The sequence below is a fragment of the Aulonocara sp. 'chitande type north' Nkhata Bay genome, linkage group LG7 (genome assembly GCF_057382095.1).
Source record: "Aulonocara sp. 'chitande type north' Nkhata Bay isolate Kocher_YH1m ecotype deep benthic linkage group LG7, A_spYH_male_GT1.1, whole genome shotgun sequence".
Classification (NCBI taxonomy): Eukaryota; Metazoa; Chordata; class Actinopteri; order Cichliformes; family Cichlidae; genus Aulonocara; species Aulonocara sp. 'chitande type north' Nkhata Bay.
In genome coordinates this window covers 24,128,530-24,148,123 of record NC_141350.1, presented here as the reverse complement: position 1 = coordinate 24,148,123, position 19,594 = coordinate 24,128,530, and the positions used below count along the sequence as shown (strand labels likewise).

The following is a 19,594-nucleotide window of genomic DNA, read 5'->3' as shown; positions in this document are numbered from 1 at the left end:
ATATATAAGAATGTATGAAGAAATATATATATATATATATATATATATATATATATATATATATATACACAATAACAGCAGCTGTACAGTATTAAGTGGAAATGAAGAAATATAATGTCCAGTGTTGTGCAATCCACACATGAGAGTTACACAGAAATTGAAATGATTGTGGGCTGATTAAACTGCAATGAGTGGAGATTTTTTGTGAATACATATTTAGGAAACTTATTAATGAGGTTTTAGGTGCATAAGCGCTTCGGGGTAATGCAGTAATATCTTCTCATTACTGTATAAAGCTTCACGAAGAATGCCAGCTTGCATGGGATCAGCGAGAGGTGGAGATGGAGCGTCAGCTGGACTATTATGAGAAGCATCAGGATGAAATTCTGAGCAATGCAGAAAAGGTAAACCATTGTTTAACTAATTTAAAAAAAAAAGAAAACACTGAAAACAAAACCAGCTGGATTACCAGCTTTTTCCATTTTTAATCCTCAACTGTAAAAGGCTGATGGACCGGGCATGGTGGACATCCATCATGCGAGAATGAGGCAAAGTGATATAGAACAAGTTCATGCGTTTCCTTAAAGTCTCAGATGAATATTGGTGATCTTGACCTCATGGTGAGAGGTCAAGTTATCTTAAAATCTTGTGTACATGATAACTTGAAAGATGTCACCTAAGATTTTCGAATTGATACCATAAGTGTATCTACTAGGAGGCTGAGGGGCAGCACTGGCAGTCCAGTTTTTGATTATTTAATGTGCAATTTTACATGTAATTAGTTTCTTTAACATGCTATTGCAAAGGTAATTACTCTATTTTTGTCTGTTGTAAGCTTGATGAAGGTAAAGGATGGCTACCAGACCCAAGTCTACCTCTTGCTCGTCAGTTAGAGTTTACCTTGGGAAAAATCAGAGAGCATGTCCGCACCATTTTGGAGACACAGGCCACGTGCAGAAGTTTGGACAAGGCACAGTATTTTGTCCCTGTTCACATACTCAGCAGTCCCTATAAGTATATAGCAATATTATTTTTTATTTATTATTGTTTTAATTTGTTCATTTGTACATATGCAGAAATTGAAAGAGAGGGAAGCAGCTCTGTGGAAGGCAGAACAGAACATCGTGTCAAGGGATAAAGTAATCAACGAGCTGCGTCTGCGGCTCCCAGCTGCTGCCGACAGAGAACGGCTGCTAGCCGACCTTGCCAAACATGAAGAGGGGCAGTCAGACAGACAGTCTGCCCTCAAGCTGGCTCACCAGACCATCAAAGACCTGCAGGATCGACTTGACAAAAAAGAGGATATAATAAAGAAATACCAGAACCAGCTGGCTCAAGCTAGACAGGTACAGTGATATAAGATGAAATATTGGCTGTGCAGTGATTTTAAGCACAGCAAGTCTCTGATGTTGATTTCTTTTCTATGGGCTGAGGAGAATCATTAGCAAGTCAGTAAGATTTTATTAGTGATTAATTGCAGTGTTATAGAATCTTCAACAGGTGAAAAAATTAAAATCGCAGATCTTAAACAGGGTAAATATCACTGGTTAACTCTATACATGAAGTATTTCAGTTATTTACTTCATTTAAGGCACCATCACAACAGTTTAAACATGTTTTCTTTTTTAACCATTTATTTGTTTAATTGTCCTCAATGGTGTTGATACCAGGACCAAGAGGAACTGATAAAGAGACATCAGGAGGAGATGAAGATGTTGCACGAGAAGCTGGACTTGCACACAGACACCTCGCTGGATCGCTTCAGACAGACAGCGATGGTACTGGTGCCCTTGTTTCAGAACTTTTTTGTTCTGTTTTTGTAGATTTTGATCTTTGATGTAAAGCTCACAAGAACGTTAGACCACTGCAGACCAGATAAGGCATTCAGATTCATTTCTTGAAGTGTATTTCCATAAATAACTGGATGTATTTCACACCAATTTTCCCAACGTAACAAAAGATAATCAACAAAGGATGTGCTGTATTTGTATAAAGAAAGACCAGCAGAGAAAAACATGTCTCTAAGAGTCTTTGAGCTTATAAGGCTTCTGTTTAATTCTCTCTCTGTCCAGGAGTTGATGAAAAAGCCCACCTTAAGGGTACCAACCTCCAAACACGTGGAGCGTCTGGCTGAGCTAGAGCAAACAGTGGCCGAGCAAGACATTTCACTTTGCTCTCTCACTGAGAAGCTGAAAGTGACCACTGCTGAGCTGGAGCGACTGAAAGCTACCATGGAAACAGAGGCTAAGAGACATGCTGGCGAGACGTCAAAGTGATTATCACTTTTAGTTGGTTTTTTTGTTTTTTTTAAATGTGTGTTTATTTCAGTTTTTTAACCCAGTGTTTGCGACTAAAAGTTATATTAAAGCAGCATCGGAATGCTTAATGTTTCCTTAATGTAGTCCGTAAAGTAAATATTTAAGTACTTCATGGATGTAGCTACTCATATTGGTTGCCCATTTGTTAGGGAAGTCCCACGTGAAGGCACAAGATGTACATTTTTGCTTTTATTATCTTGGTTCACTGCACATTCAAATAATAGCACCTTGTGCAAGCAGAGCCTGTTTTATCCTTCTTAATTACTTTAATGAGAAACATAATTTATAAAATAAATATCCTACTGTATTCAGTATGGCTTAAATCTATCAATCAAGACCATAAATGCAACAGGAAAGAGTTTACTGGAGTCATTTATCCAGGAAGTTGAAGGATGTTTTAGACTTCTGTGCAATCAGACTTTTTCTGCAGCCAGAAGAACCACTTGCTGGTGGCCCTTCCAAAGAAACAGCTGTAAGACAATTTCTACATTAGCTTCACTATACAGGCATAACATTACAAGCACAGATTAATTCTTCTACATGGCACCTTTTAGTGGGTGATATATATTAGGAAGGAAGTGAACATTTTGTCTGTAAAGTTGATCTGTTAGAAGCAGGAAAAATTGGCAAGCATAAGGATTTGAGTTGTGATGGCTAGACGACTGGGTCAGAGTAAAACTGCAGCACTTGTAGGGTGTTCCCAGACTGCAGTGGTCTTGTATTTGCTTTGTATCTATAAAGGAAGTGGTCCAAAAAAAGAACAGCGGTGAACTAGCAACAGGGTCATGGACGCTAAGGTTCACTGATGCACGTGGGGAGTGAAGGCTGGCCCGTGTGGTCCAACAGACCAGCTACTGTAGCTCACAAGGAGCACAACAACAAGTTTGAGGTGTTGACATGGCCTCTAAATTCCCCAGTTCTCATCTGTGGGATGTGCTGGACAAACAAGTCAGATCCATGGAGGCCTAATAGGACTTAAATGATCTGTTGCTAACATCCCAGTGCTAGATACAACAGCACACCTTCAGGGCTCTAGCGGAGTCCATGCCTCAAAAGGGTCAGGGCTGTTTAAGCAGCAAAAAGGGTGACCACCAGTGCTGTGGACATGGGTTCATTTTAATGGATTCATTCATAACTATCCAAGAAAATGAGCATTGCCAGAAGTGTGTACCCATACTTAACCAAAACATTCAATTTACTGAAGAAGGACAGCATCAGTGTTGTGACTGAAAGGGTTTGGCTGGCTTAGTGCATATGTAAGAGTTTCTCTTTCAGAGAGCAACATGTTGGAAGGAGGGTGCTTGAATTAATGATGTAAATTTGATTTGCACTACACAGTTTAATGGAAATTGCAACAAATTTAATGCTAAAAAAACATGTTATACTGTGTCTGATGTGGTTGTGATAGATGCGTCTACACTCTATCAGAGTGATGGCTCAAAGCAGTGACCATGCCAGTGTCTTGTAACACATTGAGTCCTCATTCTGCCTGTTTAAAACTGAGCCTCACATATTTCTGCCCCTCAGTCATGCTGGTATTTTGATGGAAGAGTGCAGAACTTAATTCTGTTACTGAGTTACTTTTTATAGTGAGCTGTTGTGTCTGCAGTGCTTTAGATGTTCAGTCACATTTTGACACAATAAAAATGTCTCGTGCTGAGTGTGTCTCGTGCACGCACATGATAAAGTAGTTTGAAACACTGCTCTCCTCTGGGTACATCGAGTCAAATTAATACAGTGGACAGCTGTCCACACAAGAACTTCTAACAAAAGAGTAGTAAGAGCAGGTTTCCTGAATGTATGTGCTGTGTGGAATTGGAAGCCAAAAAATACATTAACGATAGTCTAAGGGGCTTTTGGGAAAAAAGCATCTGGGCTTCTTTAAGTTAACGTTTCCAAGTTAAGTTTAAGTTTAAACTTAAAGATGTCCAGACGCTTTTCTTTCCAAGCTCCTTAGACTATGATGACCTGACTGACTGAGAACCTTCACAGACACACATTAACAATACATTTCTTAAACAGAGGTGGTGAGATGCACAAATTATTGCGTAAATGATATCACTACGGCATTCTTCAAAGCAGTCATATGCTTTAGTGAAATGAGTAACTCACAGTTGTGAACAGATATAAGCACAGCCTTAATCTTGCGTGGGCCTCTTCAATAATGCAGCTGCAGTTAAGACTCGTGAGGTGATGATGCAAATATCTGGAGGCTGTGGTGGTATTGAATAGTACCGTGTTATATTTTATAAGTATTTAAGCTATGGGTGCGTCCACACAAAGATGCAACTTTTCTAGACTTTTGTTCTCAAAAGGCCTTTAACACTACAAGCTTTAGCCATTTGCTCACATGTTCATACAGCTCTTATTGTAGACATATGACATTTTCCTTATCACACTCACATACCAATAGAAGCTTTGTTTTGGGATTCAGAATATTGCCCAAGGACACTTTGAAAATGCACACTGGATTAGCCAAGGATCGAACAACAGACCTTCTGATTAATGGGCAACCCAGTTTGTGACATTTGATTCGACATGCTATCTGTAGAAATTAAAAAGAATATCTATGCTTGTGTCAAACTCTGACTTATCAACATTAGGTATTTCAATATTATTTAAACTCACTGAGTTAGAAGATTTAAAAGAGTAGAGATTTTTTTCAGGTTTAAGGATATCAAGTGTGAGACTACGCCCTAGAACTGGCATTAGACCCTGTTAACCCTTGATATGCTGCTATGTTGCTTTTCACACAGTTGATGCAATGGCTGAGATCATTATAAGCCTGGGATCAGAGCTGCATTAGTGCCTGACAGATTCTTTCCTTAGTTTACAAAGCATCATTCCACAGCTCCTTTGTCCTGATCTTGCAGACTAAAATACTAACGCCTACACAGTTATATCACTGGCGTTACTTCATATCAAAATGGCAAGTTTTACTGACCACCTTAAAGTACTTTAGAGTAGAAGCCACATTTAACAACAAAGTCTGTAACTGTGGGCACTTTGTCTGTCTCTTATACATGGGAAATTTAGAATCACCAGTTAATCTAACATGCATGTGTTTGAAGTGTGGAAGGAAGCTGGATTACTCAGAGGAAATCCAAACCAGTCACCAGGAGAACATCCAAAAACAGAGAGGCCCCACTTGTGGTTCAAACCAGTAATTTTCTAACTTTATGGCTGTAAAGTAACAATGCTAACTACTGCCCAGAGGGGAAAAAAATGTTGCTTTCAATAGTCCAATACTTTTTTTTTTTAAACTCATAACTAAATCCCTTTTAATGCCACAGACACATGTTGATCACATTTTTTTTAAGTCATTATTCTCAAACTGAGGCAAAGTAATCCCAAAGGTATCCAAAGCTAACAGATTTCTTGTCTTAAAACTGATATGGGGGATTTGTTGCAGGTTGGAGGAATACCATGTCAGCCAGGTGAAAGCTCTGACTGCGGAGAATGAGGATCAGAGGAGCCAGATGGCCCAGATGGAGAAGGAGATGAATGATCTTCGAGCTGAACTGGAGGCCCAGAAGGAGGCTAATGTCCGCTCCCCCAGTAACACCATGAAAAATCTAATGGAACAACAGAAGGCACAGCTCACCCAGAAAGAGAAACAGCTAAAGGTTGTTGTTTTTTTCCCCCCCCAGTTTTTCTTTGAAAGTTGTGCACACATGTAAAGTGGTTGGCACTCAGTTTCAGCGTACTGAGAAAATGCTTTCCACTCATAGTTGGTATTTTCCCTGCGTACCGTAATTCCTGCCTACTCCAAATTTGTGAAATAAATCTTGACTGTCTTCTCTCTGCACTGGCGGTGTGATGGAGTGGAAGCCTCACCTGAATATTTAGAGTTCACCCAGCATAATGTTTTTGTGACTAAATGATTTGGATATCTGTTACGGCTGCAGAAAGTCTTTTAAATGATACATTTATAATTACACCACACACATTGTAAAGTCAGATGTTTTTGTTTGTGTCAATTTTGCAGTTTGCTTACCAAAATGATGTGTATGGTAGAGGGCAAATAATCTGTTAATGGATGATGATGCATTGCGTATGCTTTAAAGGCTCTCAGTAAGGTTCTGTTGAACCTGCGTGCGGAGATGACGTCTGCTGCAGAACAGCAAGTTATAGCAAGTGCTGCACAGAAAGAGGAAAGTCTGAATGTCCAGATGCTGATTGACAGACAAACCAAAGACCTTAAGGTAAGAGCCCACAGTCATCAGAATGTAATCATTTCTGTTTTGGTTTGTTTTCTGTTTTGTGTGGGGTGTCCGTGTGTTTGTGTATGTTGTATTTCATCAGCTGTTGAGCTAGTTATTCAACACCACAAAATATGATTTATTGTTGGTTCTATACTTGCCAAAAACCTGCTTCTAGTTTGTAATGTTTTACAATGTTGTTCTGAGAAGAGTTGGTACGCTGTTTAAAAGTGAAAAACAAAAACCCAGAATGCAGGGATATGTAATTTATTTCAACACCATATTAAAATGAAAATAGTACAAAGACCATAAATCAAGTACTACTAAGACTTTTTTATTGTTCCTAGAAAATTAAATGCTCACTTTGAATATGAGTCCAGAAAGTTACAAAAGGAAGAAGTTAAATTGGCCACAACAGATGGTAAAACAAACAATGAAATGAGCTTTCTGGAGATGTTGTTTGAGGCTGTGTTTCAGAAGTAAAAAAGGAAAGATTTTTTGTCAAGCATGGTAAATAATATTAGAAAAGTTTGAGAATCTGGAGAAATCTTAAGAAACTGGTTATTAAAAGAGTTTCTGCAATCTTCTGGCCTCTCAGGTGGAAACAAGAAACAATTAGAGAATGCAAACGTCTGCCAAGACAGCTCACTCTCTGGGCAGAATTTACTTTTGAGGGAATAATTTTTAAAAGTAAGTTTAGTAGTGTAGTATAGATCAGACAGGGCAGCATGACAGATGTTTACTTTGATTATTTAGAATCTCCATATATCGTTCTTATATGCCTTTATGTTGTCAATGCAGATAATGGAACCAAGAAACATAGTTTTAAATAGCTCTATATAACATTTTCAGTTTGACTTACAGATAATTTGGTTGACGTTGACGGAGAGGTCAAATGTGCCATATTTTAAATATTTATATGATGCTTTTATTTATTGACAATAAACACCACATTTGTAAGATTCACAGTTTTATTGTGTTATAAGGCTTTTTTGTCAATATTTGACCAATAAATCATTAAGTTGACCTTGAACACTTTGGTGGGTGTAAGGCAAATTTTAATGGATTGTTAACATTACCCCACTCTACACCCCTACATAGCCATTGTGTTTACCAACAAACAGAATAACATGCTACCAAAAATATATCCTCCTAGATGGAAGTAATCACAGCATGGCTCATGAACACTTTTGAAAACCAGTGTTAATGATCAAAGTTTGTTTCTGCATCCGCAAATTAGACTCAAAGCAATACTATGCAAAGAAAGATATACTATATTACCAAAAGTATTCACTCACCCATCCAGATCATTGAATTTAGGTGTTCCAATCACTTTCACGGCCACAGGTGTATAACATCAAGCATCTAGGCATGCAAACTTGTGGCCTTCAGATTAGCAAAGAGCAGCATGCACCTTCATGGAACTTGTTTCATCAGATGCAGCGATGTAACGCATGCTGCAACTGGACTCTAGAGCAGTGGAGACGTGTTATCTGGACTGATAAATCACATTTCTCCTTCTGGCAATCTGATGGACAATGATCATTTCTGTATTTTTTTATTTACCTTAACCAAAAATGTATTACTAGTTTATATTGGTGAAGAGAAAGAGTATCACTTTAATACTTTTAATATTCTAAAGGTTCATAAGATTAGATTTTAAAAAAAAGGAAAAGATATTTATAAATTATGTTTATAAACAACATCCTAGACTGCCTTCATGTTCTCTGAGCCTGAGCTCATTGAAGATGGACTGGGAAAGAGAGGAAACTGTCCCGTACTGTCACGGTTCTGGGTCAGTTTTGACCCAGCATTTTGAGTTTCTCATGTTTTGGTTTAATTTTGTATTTTGTATTGACTCTTGTGCATTGTTGATTATTATTAGTATTCTATGTTTTAGTTTATGTTTGTTAGGGGATTAGTTCTTAGGTTCTGCGTCTAGTCTCCGTCTTTGTGTGGTGGTTTCTTGTTTCCTGTTTTATTGTGAAGGTTTGTCTCATGTCAGTGTGTCTAGTTTTGCTCCCCCTGTCTCGTTAGCTCTAATCTCTCCCAGCTGTGCTCCCCTTCTGTGTCTCATGCCCTCGATATCCCAGTGTGTATTTAAGCCCTGCGTTTTCCCTGCTCTGTGTCGGGTCATTGACGTCCACTTCCTCCCTGTGCTGTGTTTGAAATTCATTCATGTTCTTGGTTCTGTTCCTGTGTGTTATCTTGTTTTAGGTTCCAGTCTAGTGTCTAGTTTCGTGTTCACCATTTATTGGTCGTGTTTGAGTAATGTTTATTTCTCTGATGAGTCACCCCAGTGAATAAACTGCACTTTAAGTTAACTTCTTGGTTTTGAGTCCTGCATTTGGGCCCTCTATCCTACCTGCATCACAGCACACTGCTCCGTGACATGTACCCTGACCAATCAAACGGATTCTGGAAATAATTGGATGCCAAGTATTCTGGCCATTTTAGGGAAACAAAGCCAAAGAGATTCTGCGTGTATTACAACAGCATCTCTTTCCGGTCTTTACTTTCCAGACCTGTAACCCATCACCAACATTTAGTATCGTATGACACATTATCAAGCAAATATGGAAAAACAATTTGCTTTTAGAACTACAATAACCAGATACCAGACAGTGGAAACTATGTCCCTGCTCCAACCTTTTTTAAACATGTTGGTCTTAAAAAAACCAAAAAAAACTGTCAATTTCATATTTAATATTTGGTCCTGGTTGTATTTTTATATGGTATAGATTTGTAGATGATCTCAAAATCATTGCATTCTGATTTGATTGCATTTTTTATCATTCACTCAGTTTTAGGAGCCAGGCTTATACAGTCACAACCTGATGCTTTTGAATAGGAACTAACCAAAGATCAAATTGGTGAACAAGCTGCTTGCACTGGGCTTATTGCATAAACAGCATGTTTGACATCTGGCTAGCCTCAACCAACCCTTCCTCCCATCATTAATTACCATTAACGTCCTCATGGGAGGCTCAGTGTGATTTATAAAGGTAGTAGATAGAAAAAAGTTATCATGATTTAGTTCAACTGATTAAGGGGGAAAAAATTTAGATGACCTAAACGTTATTCATAATCGTATTTGTTTAGGGAAGTGCAGCCGTTTTTCCATACTGGTCGTTATTTACACTTAAAGAACATTGTGTGTGATTGACACAGTATTTGTGGTATTAAAGTAAACTTCACCCAGCACAACACTATGAAACCTTTATGTGTTTTAATTGATTTGAGGAAAAATGTTGCTCTATAGAACAAAACAAAATGCTGATTTTGGCCACAAAATCAAGAGAATGGAAATAATATCAGACTTTTTGAATCGGAAAAGATTTAAAATTTATTTTTCTTTCCCCAAAGGTGCGAATGCAAGAACTCAGTGAAGAACTTCAAGCTGCAAAGGAGTCTGCCAAATCAGCCAGAGGCCGCGAGAGCTCCTTGAAAGAGGAAGTGGACAGGCTGAACCAAGACATCCAGAAAGCTCAGAAAACCCAAAGGCGTCTGCAAGCTGAGAAGGAGGCGCAAGAACAAGAAATCGAGGAACTCAAGCAGCAAATCAAAAGGCTCACCAGCGCTCTTCAAGTTAGTGCCTCCAGAAAGTGCGAAATCACAAACCACATCAGGTTGCTTTGAGCCGCTACTTGTTGTTGTTAGAATCTAAGCTATGTGTTACATTGAAACCTCATGCTGATGTGCGACCACATGCTTTCGTTTAGGCGTCATATTCAGACCTTGCAGGTGATAAAACACGAGATAAGAGACATCCAAACCCTGTCGTGCTTATCTGTGGCAAAAACTGAAGCATTCATCAAGAATGGAATCTCACATGTCACAAAGCTCGTATGTCAGAACTGATTTAATTCTTTAGATATTCTCGTGGATCAGTACCATGTAGGAGTTTTTTGTAAGTTAAGTTTCAGGTTTATCTCAGGACTTGGGCTATAATTTATATTAACCAAAACTCCCCACCGTGACCCTAACCTAAACAGAAACTTTTCCATCTCCATTTATGTACCTGTCTGAGAAAAGGTGCTTTCGTGTTTGTTTTTAGAGCCAACGAGAAGCAGATGGAAAGCGACCAACTATTGAGAATCTGCAGAAGAAGATCTGGAGACTGGAGTCTGACTTGGAGAAAAGAGCTGAAATAAAACATGTCAAAGACGATCACGGAAAGGTATGAACATCAATTCAGTCGGCATCAAATATTTTGGGCCCTGTTTTCAAGGTGGTGCAGTGACCGGTGCCAAATAGTACAGCGATATTTTGCTCTTTTCCTGGCTATACACATCCTGAAAAAGAGGCACATATTAGAGAAGAGTCACTTGAAACTGAGTCAGTATAGTCGTTGTGGTTTTTCTTTCTTTTTTAGTGCAAAATAACATCAGTTTGCAACCAGCCCTGTTATTTTATCAATAAGCAGAACAAGATATTTGGAAGAAAGCATTTGTTTGTAAGGGTTGCACTGATCTCTGAAGGAACTTCGACCAAATCTGCTGCCCAAAGTTGCCGTTTGTCATTTGAAAACCTTCCCTTGCGAATGTGTTTAATCTCAGTGGCTCCCCGATGGCCTTTTGGGACACGACTGAAAAGGACTGTTGTTTTCTGCAGCCTTTTAATATATTATTAATATTAATATGGTGTACATGTAGTGATTTAATGCATGTTGGACAGACTAAAGAAGAAATTGTGCGATGGGAGGAGGGCAAGAAATGGCAGGCCAAGATGGAGAAGGTCAAAAATTCACTGAAGGAGAAGGAACGAGAGAATGAATCCCTCTCAAAACAGCTCAGCACTCTTAAAGACCTCTATGCCAGGTTAGTTTGGACATCACACACAAACAGGCTTTGCTGACCTACTTCTCTTCGTGTTTTCTGTCTAAAACCCAGAGGCACTTGTGTGGATGTAGAAGACGTTAATGTGTCAGTGGAACTGTCACTTAATTCATTTTATTTGCTTCTTGTGTCTTTTTGCGTTTATAGGCTGGAACAAGAGAAGAGTGCACTGCAGAAAAAGCTGAAGGCTCGAGGGGTCACTGCTGATCAGGTGGTGGGCGTGCGATCCACTGAGATGGAGAAGGAGATGGAGGAGCTGAAGAAGAGGAATTCAGACCTGGAGACAGAGATTCTCACTATAAAGTATCTGTCAGGCTGTTCAAATGTCCTAACGTGTAGATTGCATTAATGCGGGCATGTTTATAGTTTTCTAGGCTTCGTCTTCGTCTCTTTCTCTTCTTGATGGAGAGGAGGCCGTTCTTGGAACATGATAAATTTACGAAACAATAAAAGAATCTGAATCACATACACAAAATTCAATATTATCTGTAGTGTGCCGTTAAATTACATTTACACAAAAGAGGCAGTACACATGAACTAATTGGAGAATTAAAACACACAATGAATTCTTTTAGTAATAAATACGCAGTAATAAACATAATAATATAATAAAACTAATTACAAACATACACTGTAAAGATTGACCAAAACACCAGTGGATTAGTTATGAAAAAACATGCTTACACTAATCATATTCAGGATTAATATGGCAAACCTAAATCAAGTTCATGTGTGCATGGATACATAAAGATGATGCCACTCGAGCACTGATGTCCTTGCTTTTGCCTGTACAACTATACGTTTCAGTGCTTGTAAACTGTTGGTAATTGTAGATTCTGTCTGATAGAGCAGCTTTACATAGTCCAAACCGAGGCTTTTGTTTTCTTACTCGATGTACAGACAGCAACAGGCTTTACCGCGTGACGGTGCCATTGAGGATATGATGCTGAGAAACCGCTTCCTGGAGGAGAGACTCCGTTCCTTAGAGAGCCAGGTTATCAAAGAATCTCCATCAAGACCTTCTGTAAGTATTTATTTGACTCTGAGATCAACAAATAAGATAATGTAAGAATTTCATCAAGCGAAAGGGCAGCTTCCAACTTTGAAATATGGAAATTTGTTGGTTTTACTCATTTTATGTCATTTTAAATTCATTATTCTTAACTTTGCGTTTGTTGGCCACACAGAACATGGGATTTAATGTTAAGGCCATTATTTTGTCAATTAATTTCTTTGGTTGCTATTCATAAGGGCATGGGTGTACAAGTAAACATCTGTTTATATGTTATTGTCATTGGCAGCTCTAATTGGAAGATTTTTTTACTCTTATTTATGAGTATGGACCTTAAGCAGAAGCCGAGGTTTGCCTGTTACTTTTCAGAAATAACATAATGAAAGGGGGTTTGTTAAAATTAATTTAATTTCTGCATTCACCCTTTTTTACGTCCAGTTTTCTTAATACACGTCTTTCATTTAACTGTGTTTGTCCACGAAGGGAAAAAGCATCTCTTCTCAGACTCTAAGAGAGATTCGTTCTGCTACTTTTGATGTGGACAATGGGTCATGTGAAGAGCATGTAGGTTCCTGTCCTGTCGAATCCTGCAGAAGCCTTCTTAGCACTGAAACTGCTGAAGATACCTTTGACCAACAGAGGGAGCCAAAGCAGCATTGGGTGAACAGAGAAACCCAGACCAGCTGTGCAGAAGCAGATGATGTTCACAGTAAACAAGCGCAACCAAGCTCTGAAGCTCCAGGCTATCTCGAACCAGATGTGACCAGAGAAGTAGATCTTAGAACTGATAATGCTGAAGATGATGAGAAACAAAGCGAAGGTGACAATTTAGAAGGCACAGAAGAAATTCATTGTGGCTCTAAAGTTCATACACCTGAAGACAAGGAAGAAGAACAGGCCACAAAGGCAAGCGAGCCTGATGAACTGTCAGGAAGACCGGGATCGGTTATATCACCTCCTCCAGCAGAGGCAGTTACAGATGATGAAATGAGTGAAGCGCCAAATAAAGAGGCTGTTGGCGACCAAGACTATCAAAATACAGATGATAATGATTATGATGTGGGAATCGCATCAGAGAAGTCACAGCAGGTGGACGAATGGGTTACACAGAAACATGAAACAACAAAGAATGCAACTGTGGAAAATCCATTACATGAAGATGAGGACCCCAGCTCTATTCATACCAAACACTTCATCAGGAACAAGATGGATCATGAAGTACAAAAACGTGAAGGCAAATCTGTGAGCTGTCGAAAGGTATCTGAAGGCTTCTGTAGTCACCCTGCTAGAGTGGTAATGCTGTGATAGCATTAGACATGGAAGAGCAAAGATTAGGCCATGGCTTGCTTTTTAGTGTGCAGTTGTTTCTTTCCCTCACACCGTCGATCATGGACTCGATGTTCCCAGTGGTTTCTGCACTCCCTTTGCAATATTTTGTTTCAGTTTAATTTGATAACCTTTATTTCCACCTGGCTCACTCTGTGCCCTTGCTGTCCTCTAGACTTCAGGACGAGGCACCAATACTCCATCAGAGAGAGAGCAGGACCGCCAAAAAGAAAACCTCAAGCTGGCCTCTGAGAACCTGGAGCTGCGCTTTCAGCTGGAGCAGACCAACAAAGACCTGCCGAGGCTCAAGGTAGACATTACCCAATTAGACTGAGGTAGCTGATCAGTTCAACACGAGCGCTATGGATATATGAAAACATACATACATCCATAATATATATATATTTTTTAATAAATGTTACAAGCTGCAGATCTGGGAGAGCCAGTTTGGCAGAAAGCTCTCACTGGAAACATTTCCTGTGTGAGAACTATAATTTTAAAATATAAAGAATGGTAAATGGCCTGTATTTATATAGCACTTTACTAGTCCCTAAGGACCCCAAAGCGCTTTACATATCCAGTCATCCACCCATTCACACACACATTCACACACTGGTGATGGCAGCTACATTGTAGTCACAGCCACCCTGGGGCGCACTGACAGAGGCGAGGCTGCTGGACACTGGCGCCACCGGGCCCTCTGACCACCACCAGTAGGCAACGGGTGAAGTGTCTTGCCCAAGGACACAACGACCGAGACTGTCCGAGCCGGGGCTCGAACCGGCAACCTTCCGATTACAAGGCAAACTCCCAACTCTTGAGCCACGATCGCCCCGTGGAAGAAGACTATTGATGGCACCTGGAGAGTTTACCTCTTCATTAAACGCATTTGCCTTAATTGCTTTAATAATAGACCATTTACAAAAATACATAAAAAGTATGAAAGTTTGCTTTAATAAAAAGTGATTTCATCTGTAGCATAATTTTTTCTTTCAGCACCACATTAAGAGGTTTAAAAGAATGGAGCAAATCTATTGAATTAATACTTTGATTTGGAAACACTGGAAGTAGTTTTTTGGGTTTTTTTTGCCAAAGGTATTTTGTTTTTTTGCTCCCTACAGAATCAAGTTGCGGACCTTAAGGAGATATGCAACGCACTGAAAAAGGAAAAGACAGAGGCAGAAAAAAAGCTGGCTCATATACGTGGAGTATGTTTTTTTTCTTTGCCTACACAATCTTTAAAACAACTGAAAATAAATCTGTACATAGGAATTAAAACAGAATCACCTTGAAACACAGTTTACAAAAAAATGAACTAGTTCTGATCTAATACGTTATTTATTCTGTGATCCTCATCAGGGTGGTCACAGTGGTAAAACGGTGCCTGAGCTCGAGAAGACGATTGGATTGATGAAGAAGGTAGTGGAGAGGGTGCAGCGGGAAAATGAAGCACTGAAGAAATCCAGCGCCACTGTGAATCAAGACAAAGTCACTGCCCTGGAGAAAGAAAATATTAAGCTAAAGGTTGCCAACGCCTGTGTCACCTTACACATCACAAACGTTATTTTGGGAAGGTTTATTTAGCATCTCTGTTCCGTGACTGCAGCTTACAGTAAGCGCTGTTTTCCAGGCCGACTTTGAAACACTGAAGCGTGAGGCTGAAACTGAGCTGAATTCCAAACTTGAATCCAAAACCAAAGGACTGGAGAAAATAGTGATTGAAAATGAACGTCTTCGAAAGGAGATTAAAAGGGTAACGTCTTCTATGACTTATTATAAGTTCGTTTTAATGAAGTTGGGTCGGGGCAGAATTAATTATTCCAAAAAAAAAAAAAAAAAAAAACAATCAAAAAAGTCTAAATGCTTGTTTTTGTCTCTTGGCTATGCTTGAAAATGTGTGTCACTGTAAAAGGAAATGGAGGCTGCAGAGAGGCTGAGAGTGACCAAGATGACACTAGAAGTGACAAATGAGAAGCTTGAGGCAGAGCTGGAAGACATCAAGCAAAGACTGAGGGAAGCTCTGTCCAGGCCCATCACAGAGGGGGTGGACACTAAGACCATGAGGTCATCTGTGGTAACCAGGTCAACAAAACCAATAGTCTTCCAGAAAAGGGCACTTAAAAGTAATCTGTAAGCTTTAGGGTTGTGCAGCAGGTTAAATCAGCAGCATGTGACTTAAATGCACAATCATTATCATGCCCATGGGATTCAAACTCTGGTATGCTGCGAAATAGACTGTCGCTAACAGGCTTAGTCAACATTATGCAAACTCTTTGGTAATAAAGGCTGCTCATTTACGTCAGTCTCATGCTCAAGCTTTAATAAGACAATATTAACAAACAGCATGTTTATTTACTTTGGACACAATTTGAGATCTGATGGTCATTTGACTTCTATTTGTGCAGGATGTTTGAGAACAAGATGAAGGAGCTGGAGAAGGAACTCTCCCAAAAGAACATCCGACTGTCTGAACTCAAACAACATCTGAAAGAGATGACAGAGCGGGAGGAGAGAGCTCAGATAACAATACGACAACTCGAGGATCAGGTGGCAAAAACTTTAAAATGTGTTCCTGTTATTTAAGATAGTGCTGAATCTAGAAGTCATGACAATCTTTGGTAAGCAGATACTGACCAAAAATGTCCATTTTTCAAACTTCTTGTTGTTACCCAGGCTGTTTTTAATCCAGCATCTTATCCCTCTACTGCATGACTTTTTAATTTTTGGGGAGCTTTAGGGTCCCTAATAATATATCAATCATAAAATTTGACACCTTGCCCCCCCCCCCAAACAGATATTGGTTTGTTGCTTCAAGGCAACACTGTGCGACAAGGGTAGTAAAACGCCAAGTTATTCTATAATAAGTTGCATTAGTACAACAAGGATGAACAAATAAATAAACAACAAATAAACTATGTAAACATTTCACAGAACAATAAAACACCAAAATACATCCAACATTTGACCCTAACCCCATGCACGCACGTGCGCACACACACACGTTGTTTCTCCATCATTTTTGGGGACCTTAAATTAACTTACATTAATTTCCTGGAGACTTATCCTGACTCTACCCATCACAAGTCCCTGCCTGAACTTTACCCTAACCCTGACTCAAGTCTTCACCCTAAAATATAATGATTTACCTTGCAATTTGTCCCCATAAAGTAGGCGAGACCTCACAATGTGAGTGTGTAAACAAATTTGTGTCCCCACAACAATAAATAATACACGACCACACACACTAACACACACACACAGACACAGTTACTTTACCAACTGACCCCTGAGCTCCTAAGTGTCCCTTAAACCTCATTCAGGCATCCACTCTACTTCACTGTCACTCCCTGAAAGCTCACTGTCCTCACTTTCTGAGGACAGAAAGTGCACATTCCCTTGGTTTCCTTCCATAAAAGGTATTTACATCCATGTCCTGTAATTATGAGTAGATTGTGAAGTAAAAACATTGACTATGATCATATAAATGCACACAAACACATCTCTACACACATATGCAAATGCATTATATTGCCTGAAAAAAATTGGGCTAACTGTGCAGTGTTGCCTTGAGGCAATGAATGAAAATTAACAGTTTTACTGTATAAATGAAATTTAAAAAGTAGAACAATCAAATATTCTTCTTCACATATTCATGCACATACAAGTATTTTTAATATACATGTATTTCACTATAAACATGTAAAATAGTGATCTTTATCTTGCCTCCTAATGAGATGTCTCATGTAGTGCACCTTGCAGAAAGCCCCCCCCCCCATGAAAGTCACACCACCTTCAACTCATTTTATTGGAAAGAGATGTGCCTGGTAGCATTATTTGAAGGGCCAGTGTAAAGGATGAAAATGTGGTTTGTTGCCTCAGGGCAACGCTATGCAGTAGAGGGTTAAGTTAATTTGGACAGCAAATTTTTTTTGTAGTTTTAATCATATTTTGACAAAAGCATCATTTAGTTTTAATATCATAAGATTATAGTACATGAAATCTAAAGTTGCTTCAGTGAAATAAAATATAAAGTGTAAAAGTTTGTGTTTTTAGAGTTGCTCCACAGTTCATAACACGTCTTATTTTCCTTGACATTTTGTCGTGTTTTCAAGGGAAGCTTTAGTTTTTAGTAGTTATCGTTCTTTTTTCTGTGGAAAAAAGAGATGACAAAATCTATGATGTAACACGGTTATGTCTGTGACAAAATGTTTTGTCTTTTTAGGTGCTGTATTTGATTGATACTATCAGTTTGTCATTCTTAGGCTGACGTGTTAAAAACCTTTCCTGCTGCTGGAAAAGGTGATGCAGGAAGCAGCAAGGCCTTCCAGGAAATCCGGTACGTTAAACTTCGCATGAAAATTTTTTTTTTTCCTTTGTCTGAAACATTCAACTTTACATTTTGCTTTTGACTAAACTCTACATGTCATGTATGTGAAGACTGGCCAGCACTCAGCTGGGAAAAGAGAATGAAGAAATGAAACGAAGGATGCAAGAATACAGTGAACGATACGGCGAGACAACATCTAAACTAGGCGAGTCTTCCAGCTACACTGTTTTGTCAGCGTGAATCTGAGGGAGGTTGGGACTTTTTTTTTTATATATATATATATATATATATATATATATGCGCCGTCTTAACAAACACCTTGATAGGTATGAGGTACAGTACTGTCTAAGGAAGAATCATGATGGTTTCTCTTCTTGTGTCCATAGATTATGGGAAACTCAAAAAGCTTCTGCAGGCAGCTGAAACTGAAAAAACCAAACTTCAAGCTGAGGTCACGAAGCTGAAAAAAGAACTGGAGAACTTTGACCCAGCATTTTTTGATGAAATCGAAGACCTGAAATATAACTACAACTTAGAGGTGAAGAAGAATGTTCTGTTGGAGGAGCAGCTGAAAAAAGTGTGTCAACAATTTGGGGTAAAGGCAGAAGTGCCCAGTGTGTCTATCACTTAATGTGTGGTATGTAAGTCATGCTTTTACAGTCACATTCCTTGGAAATTTTGAGGAAGGAGTTTCCTTTTAACAATGAAATGACACAATATTTTTGTGTTAATATGTGAATACTAACTTATTGTTGTGAGAATGTAAATTTGTACGTAACATGAAAGTTTTTTTCTGTGTACTGTAAGTCACTTTTGTATTCTGTCAAATAAAAAATTGTTGAATAAAATGTTAATATTTATTCATTCATTCTTCACTTAGCAACAGATGAGTTTTGGGATACAGTATATATATATAAAGTGGTCATTTTTAAAGGGAACCCCGGCTATTAAGACATGTTTGTGCTAAAATATGCACTGTGCTTTCAATAACATATGTGGTATTAAAATATGCCAAATGTTTTCCTTTTAAGCACATTTTATATAAAACCGATTTACCAGTAGGCCGCCATTGTTATTTACTTCTCAATGTACTCTGGGTAGTGACATCATATGGTTGCACCGCATCGAGTTCAGTTAGCAGCGCACTGGAACTGGCTTCAGTTCAACGTTTCCAGTTTGAACCAGAACAATCCGAGAGAGAGAGAATGAAAATAGTCAACCAGTACTTATTTTAGATGAAGATGAAAACAATCCGTCACACGAGGACGCGAGAGTGAGGGAAAACTACTGGTGTCTGTGCGGCTACTGAGAGCGTTTGTTGTAAAGAGCTCAGTTTTATGGCAGCAGCTATCCATGGCATCGCATAACCGCGTGATAAAAACATTAATAGAATTCTAATTTTTATTATACAGTGAAATTACGATTGGCACGGGCAAGCAGTAACCGCACAGACACCAGTAGTTTTCCCTCACTCTCGCGTCCTCGTGTGACGGATTGTTTTCATCTTCATCTAAAATAAGTACTGGTTGACTATTTTCATTCTCTCGCTCTCGGATTGTTCTGGTTCAAAC

The 19,594-nt window shown here is 38.9% G+C and overlaps 2 protein-coding genes across 12 annotated transcripts in view; one reads left to right on the top strand and one right to left on the bottom strand.

Annotated features, from left to right (window-relative positions):
• The window catches only part of cep290 (centrosomal protein 290), a 41,109-nt gene extending 22,238 nt beyond the window's left edge, over nt 1–18,871 (top strand). For 4 of the 11 annotated variants that reach the window (XM_086299545.1, XM_086299544.1, XM_086299546.1 and 1 more), the window contains 22 exons: nt 297–404; nt 836–970; nt 1,077–1,346; nt 1,671–1,778; nt 2,073–2,272; nt 5,731–5,944; nt 6,386–6,523; nt 9,887–10,108; nt 10,578–10,700; nt 11,198–11,340; nt 11,506–11,661; nt 12,259–12,382; nt 12,854–13,627; nt 13,872–14,006; nt 14,818–14,904; nt 15,056–15,220; nt 15,327–15,449; nt 15,609–15,778; nt 16,102–16,243; nt 17,959–18,032; nt 18,134–18,228; nt 18,410–18,871. In XM_086299545.1, coding sequence (XP_086155671.1) covers nt 297–404; nt 836–970; nt 1,077–1,346; nt 1,671–1,778; nt 2,073–2,272; nt 5,731–5,944; nt 6,386–6,523; nt 9,887–10,108; nt 10,578–10,700; nt 11,198–11,340; nt 11,506–11,661; nt 12,259–12,382; nt 12,854–13,627; nt 13,872–14,006; nt 14,818–14,904; nt 15,056–15,220; nt 15,327–15,449; nt 15,609–15,778; nt 16,102–16,243; nt 17,959–18,032; nt 18,134–18,228; nt 18,410–18,654 — 3,951 coding nt within the window. In that variant the 3' untranslated portion in view covers nt 18,655–18,871. Of the gene's footprint in view, nt 1–296; nt 405–835; nt 971–1,076; nt 1,347–1,670; nt 1,779–2,072; nt 2,273–5,730; nt 5,945–6,385; nt 6,524–9,886; nt 10,109–10,577; nt 10,701–11,197; nt 11,341–11,505; nt 11,662–12,258; nt 12,383–12,853; nt 13,628–13,871; nt 14,007–14,817; nt 14,905–15,055; nt 15,221–15,326; nt 15,450–15,608; nt 15,779–16,101; nt 16,244–17,918; nt 18,033–18,133; nt 18,275–18,409 lie in introns of those variants that run through there. The other 7 variants (XM_086299553.1, XM_086299552.1, XM_086299551.1 and 4 more) reach the window with 4 other exon arrangements.
• Nucleotides 9,936–19,594, bottom strand: part of rlig1 (RNA 5'-phosphate and 3'-OH ligase 1) — a 15,729-nt gene continuing 6,070 nt past the window's right edge. The window contains exon 8 of the mRNA XM_086299558.1: nt 9,936–16,180. Coding sequence (XP_086155684.1) covers nt 16,170–16,180 — 11 coding nt within the window. The 3' untranslated portion in view covers nt 9,936–16,169. The remainder of the gene's footprint in view (nt 16,181–19,594) is intronic.